At 42.3% G+C, this 5,783-nt stretch overlaps 1 protein-coding gene across 1 annotated transcript; it reads right to left on the bottom strand.

The window, feature by feature from the left end:
* Positions 1–662: 662 nt before the first annotated feature.
* On the bottom strand, positions 663–1,628 carry LOC140896498 (leukotriene B4 receptor 1-like). Its single transcript, XM_073308423.1, has one exon. The coding sequence runs from the start codon at positions 1,626–1,628 to the stop codon at positions 663–665; it is 966 nt and encodes a 321-aa protein (XP_073164524.1).
* Between the last annotated feature and the right edge of the window lie 4,155 nt (positions 1,629–5,783).

Raw genomic sequence — 5,783 nt, 5'->3', positions numbered from 1 at the left:
TCTTCTTAATCTTTTGACTTCTCCCTGAAAACAAACTTTTTTTTGTTTTCAACTCAACAAACAGTTGAGACATTGATCAAAATTCTGTTCAGTTACAGTGATGTAAATCTGGAATAACTTCATTGTTTCAGTGGTGTCATTTCCAGAGCAACTGCAGTCCAACTGGAATTTGACCCTGTCTGGAGTGGCTGTGTGAGATTGCCATTTGCAGAATTCATGGCAGTTTCTTGTATGGCATTTGGCCTTACCATTAATATCACTTTGTAAAGCAAATTCACAGACTTTTGAACTGATATTGTTATCCCAGCTTCACGGCAGCTGGTAACTGTGACCCCATCCAACATGCTCTCTAACCCAAACCCAATACTCTTAAAAGAAACCAGATAGTCATCCCTGAACACTGGGATGGAACAGTAATGGTAATAGTTTTGTGATGGGAACATGACTGCCAACTCACTTTATATAACACATAGAACAGCCTTCAGATGGTATTGACTTTCGGTTTGCGCTGGATTAGAATGGGTGACCCTGAATGAATGGTTTTGTTTAGCGAGGCAAAATTAACAGTGCAAGGTGAAAGGATTGAATATTCAGTACTCTAGTCATCACTCACTTCATACATGTCTCTTGTTAGAGAGTCTCGGTGTTTACTGAAGTATCACTTACACAGACATTTCTCTCTGGGCTTCCTCTCTTACAGCTGAAGTCATCGTTTCAAAGAGTTTGAGCAGCTTTGCAAATCTCAGGTGACTTTGAAAGTTCCGAGCAGCAAAGGCGTAAAGCAGAGGGTTAATGCAACTGCTAATAAATGCCAGTGATCCAGAGATGTATACTCCCGTTTCTGAGACCTCGTCCAATGCCAAAGACATCTTCTGGTTAGAGTCTACTATCTGTGTTGAAACAGTTTCTATGATGTTAAACAGATGATGCGGTAACCAACAAATAGCAAAAGCCACAATCACACTGGCAATCAGCCTCGCTGACCGCTGCCTAGATGAGTAAGTCATTGTGTTTATTCTTCTTTCAACACATACATAACAAGTAGAGATGATAACAAAAGGAATCACAAAACCCACAATAGTCTCCAACAAAAGGCACAATATTTTCTGCTGATCAGAAGTGTAGTTGTGATATGTGCACTGCTGACCAATCTTCGTTTCTTCAATCTCTTGAAATGGGATTATGGAAGCTCCAAAAGCAAGAGACAGGAGCCAAATGAGAAAAACAACTTTGAGAATCACAGCTTTATTTTTCCACTTTTGAATCATGAATGGGTAGAACACAGTCATGAACCTCTCCAGGCTCAGTGTTGTAATTATAAACACGCTGGCATACATACTGCAGTAAACAACAGAAACCAGCGTTTTGCAGAAGGTGACTCCAAAGAGCCAGGTGTTAGCAAAGGAGTAAATCCAGACTGGTAAAGTAACCAGCACCAAGATGTCTGAAATGGCCAGATTTAGGATCAGCATGACTGTAGGAGATCTTTGCTTCACTTTCCCACAAATAGTCCAGATGACAATGGAATTCCCAGGGATCCCAATAGCAAATGACAAGCTCAGTATTGTGCAGACCACTGACCTCTCACTGTACCATGTCAGATGGCTGTTTTCTTCTGTTCTATTCATCTTGACTGGAGACTTGTTTTTTCTCTGATGCTAACAATCTCTGTTCCCTGCACTGTTCTTTTAACTCTGTAGACACAAGTAGTGAACCTCATCAAGTGCTCCCTAACCAATGATCTGAAGGCTGATACAGCATGTGAGTTCACATCCTATTGTTCAGTCCTGGCTGAAGCTGAGTTCATACTTCCTATTACAGTGCGTAGGAAGACTGCATGCATACAAAGCAAAAAAAAAAAAACAAAAACAAACAAACAAACAAAAAACCCACCATATTTGCCTGATTGCTCTCATTTGTGCCAGTTATGTATGCTTATAATTCCATTTATTTCCATTTACCTCTGATTTACACCATGAGAAAGGAGAATCAGAACCCACATATTTACTTTCCCATGCTTAAGAAGCTTACTACTTCAGTTGAAATTACTGTTTTTATAAGAAACTCTTAACAAGCTAAAGTAAAGTAGTGCACAGGAGCACTTCAGTGTTTTGTATGTGAGGATTATTTTACAAAAAGCACACACCCAAGCAAAAATTTAAAAAATAAAAGTAAAACACTTCAGTATAAGTAGGAATAATATATTTGGAGTAATCAAAAACAAGACAAATGATTGTACCTTGCCTTGAGTACATGCCAAATTCTGCCTTTTTGTTTTTCACTCCAGTGCAACTCACTGGACCAGATTCTGATCTCACTTACCCTGGCTTCAGTGGAGTTACTCTAGATATACACTGGCATAATAGAGTTCTGAATTTGACCTAGTGACTTCAGTGAGGTTACAATGGTGTGACAAGGGTTTGGTTTTGGCTCTCTAAAATGAGAAAGAGGGATGTCTTTTAATTCTTCTGGGAAAGTTCTGCTATGGAATACACTTTAATGTAACTTCAGCTGAGCTGAATAGCAAGTGGACAAAGACTGTACACAGGCTAACCTACTCAAGCTAGTTTGACTCCGGCTAGCATGGGTAACAATAGCACTGAAGACAATACAAGCTTCAACACAGGTCGTAACAGCCTGGCACAGATGTATTCCCCTTGCTAGCCTGTGCTGTGCTTTCTTCACTTCTATTGTTACCCATGCCAGCTGGATTCAAGAGAAGGTAGGCCAGTGTATGCACAGTTTTTGCTGTGTAGACATATCCTAAGACTGAAGGAAGAAGAAAATAAAAAAAGCAACTGCAACTACAAAAACAGTTGATGGGATTGGGGAACTGAAATTGGGAGGGTATTTTATATAGACACAAACAAGAAAGCAGAAGGTGTTTACCATTTCTCTCTGAAATCTAAAACTAGTTTCAAGTTTACTCCCTAATGCTGCTGCTCAGATTCAGTTCTACAAACCTAAGTAAATTTGTGCATGGAATCAATGAAGGAGAAGAATCCATCACCTCTAATGAGAATGCTTGTACAGTATTTTTTTTTAATCATTTGGCCGGATACTGGTCTCCTTTCCAAAGACTGATGTAGCCCCGTCCGCTCTTGTAAAGGACACAAGCATTCTCATGTTATTTGACATACCTATGGATAAAGTGATTGCAGATTGGTCTAAAAAAATCAAGAAAGATCTTAGGTTTCAGAGTAACAGCCATGTTAGTCTGTATTCGCAAAAAGAAAAGGAGTACTTGTGGCACCTTAGAGACTAACCAATTTATTTGAGCATAAGCTTTCGTGAGCTACAGCTCACTTCATCGGATGCATCGGATGCATCGGATGCTGTAGCTCACGAAAGCTCATGCTCAAATAAATTGGTTAGTCTCTAAGGTGCCACAAGTACTTCTTTTCTTTTTAAGAAAGATCTTAGTTTCCCACAAGCAATCCTGGAAAGACCTCAAGCTTTACTCCAAGCCTGGGTAGTCCTTTCATGCCAGACAATATAGAAAGTCCTTCAGGAAAGGACCCAGCTACAACAGAGGAAAATGGAACAGATAAAGGGGAGCTCCAGGTGGCAGAGGAGAAATTTCTGGTTGAACGCTAGGCTCTTCAAAGCAAACAGCATGACTCACAGGCAGCCCAATGCAGGGTGGAACCCTAAATTGGTGGTTGGCTTCAGTTCGCTACTCTCTGGCCAGTAGTGACCTGTGTCTCCACTGGTGCCTGTCACAGAATCATCACACAGATGTCAGTCTCTTCCCAAGAGAGAACAGGGGCCTGGGAACACAGGGGAGTCTGCAGGTCAGGACCGAGAGGCATCTGCCTCAAGTTGCAGGGCAGTCTGCCAGCATCATGCCCGGTTCAAGTCCCTCCCTCATGTGAGGAGAGGGGTGAGAGTTTGCAAAGACTAAGAGAGTTGATGGGGGAGGGTGATGTTGATGTTACAGTGGCAGGGCAGGTGGGCAAATGAGGCCATGGGGCATAGGCATGTGTTGGCGAGCAGCCCAGTAGCCACTGTTATAGTGGGAGGCCTGCTAGCTCCCTAGAAATGGGTAGCAGGCTCCAATGACCCAGACTGAGCCAGGAATAAGACAGACCTTCAAATTTTCTACACAGTTAAAATTAATTGACATTTTGTGCATAGGCCATATTTGCAGACATTATGTTGCAAACCAGTTAAGATATTAACGACTGCTTTGTCCATTTATGATTATATGTAGACCACAGGCAGGGTCCAATCAACCATTCTGAATCTTTCTTAAATAATGATGACAAAGGTTACTCAGCCAATCAACACCCTTCTGCTATAGCTAATTTGTATGCACTAATTCTACTGGTTGTAATGAGTCTGTGGCATGAGGGAATCTCTGGTTCTTCAAAGGTTCCATGGCCCCATACTTAGTTTGGGTATCAGTGCTTGAAAGACTCCCCAAGACACTGCTGCCAGCTCCACAGCATATCAAGGCAGCACTGCCAGGAAACTGATCTCAACAGAACAGTTGGAGGAACCCTTAAAGCACAGAGACATTGTGACTCCAGAGCTGATGAGTTAAAAGACCTTATCTCTGCCCAACAGCGCCATGAGGGAAAAAATTCCTACCTTTAAAAACCTGTTTGATCTAATCTGAGAGCCTAAATACTTAAATGCTTTCATCATAGCTGTATTGTATGGTGTCAGTAAAGGGCAGAGTTAAGGTTGTCTGGGAGCCACAACTGTGCATTTCCATGAGTGAACATGAATGGATTTATTTTAAGTGTAACTGTAACTCTAAATTTCCTGGTTTGGGATAATTATAATATCCCTGCAATGTTTTTACCCTTAAACTACTGATACTGCCTCTCAACCTTAACTCCATTTTAACATAGTTCTTTATCTTGAAGTTTTTATAAGAGGTTGCCTCAAACATTATCTTCCACAGCTGATGATAAACCCTATGTCCAGGGTAGCAGGTACTACAGACAGGAGAGAGAAAGAGATTGGAGAATCTATTCGTTTTCTTTCCCACTGAAATCAAAATAGTTCCATAGAACCATAGAGGGAGGTAGCATTGCTGAGCACAGCAATTTCTAGGAAGTTGCCCTATACTGGAAAGGTTGGCACCCACTTCCTGAAAAGTAGATCAAAAGTGTTCATGGCACAGCCCTGGGCTCAGAGTGTGCAATGGAGTGGGTCCCTGATACTACGGTGAAGAGTGAGATGTGGATGGATAGACTGATCCATGCCCTAGAATTGTGACAGACATGTGGATGGATAATCCATAGATGGATGAATATATGGATGGACTAGAAAAGCTGTAGAGAGACAGACAGAGTGAATGGATAGAAGCGCAGTATCAGAGTTATCACTCAAGGATGCATGGACACAATCTGCTTTACAGCTCAGGGAGTGAGATTTCAGCTGCTGGTGATTTGGGGGCAGGTTTCTGTTTTATCTTTTGGTTTCATATCCGACACTTTTCTTCCCACCATGTTTCCACCTCCTTGCTGAGGCCCAGCAGGACCGGAAAGGACAATGAGGCCAGGATCCTGATTCTCCGGGCAGACATTCTCCATCTGGTCATGAATGCAGGTGATGAAGTACATCTGGGATCCCATCAGCTGAGTGGCCGATTCACTAACACCCTCAAACACATCTCAAATCAGCCAGTGTGCTCTGAGCTCCCCTCACTTCTAGGCAGGCCTGGCTCAAGTACTAGACCCAAAAGGCCCATATTTGGACCCCGTCCCACAGAGTCACATGCCTATGTGATGATGTCATTGCTGGGGGAAAGGGAGCCCTCATGCCTCCAC

This window comes from Lepidochelys kempii, chromosome 12, assembly GCF_965140285.1.
Source record: "Lepidochelys kempii isolate rLepKem1 chromosome 12, rLepKem1.hap1, whole genome shotgun sequence".
NCBI classification, from domain to species: Eukaryota; Metazoa; Chordata; order Testudines; family Cheloniidae; genus Lepidochelys; species Lepidochelys kempii.
The sequence above is the reverse complement of the archived record's forward strand: the minus strand, read 5'-3'. Positions and strand labels throughout refer to the sequence as shown.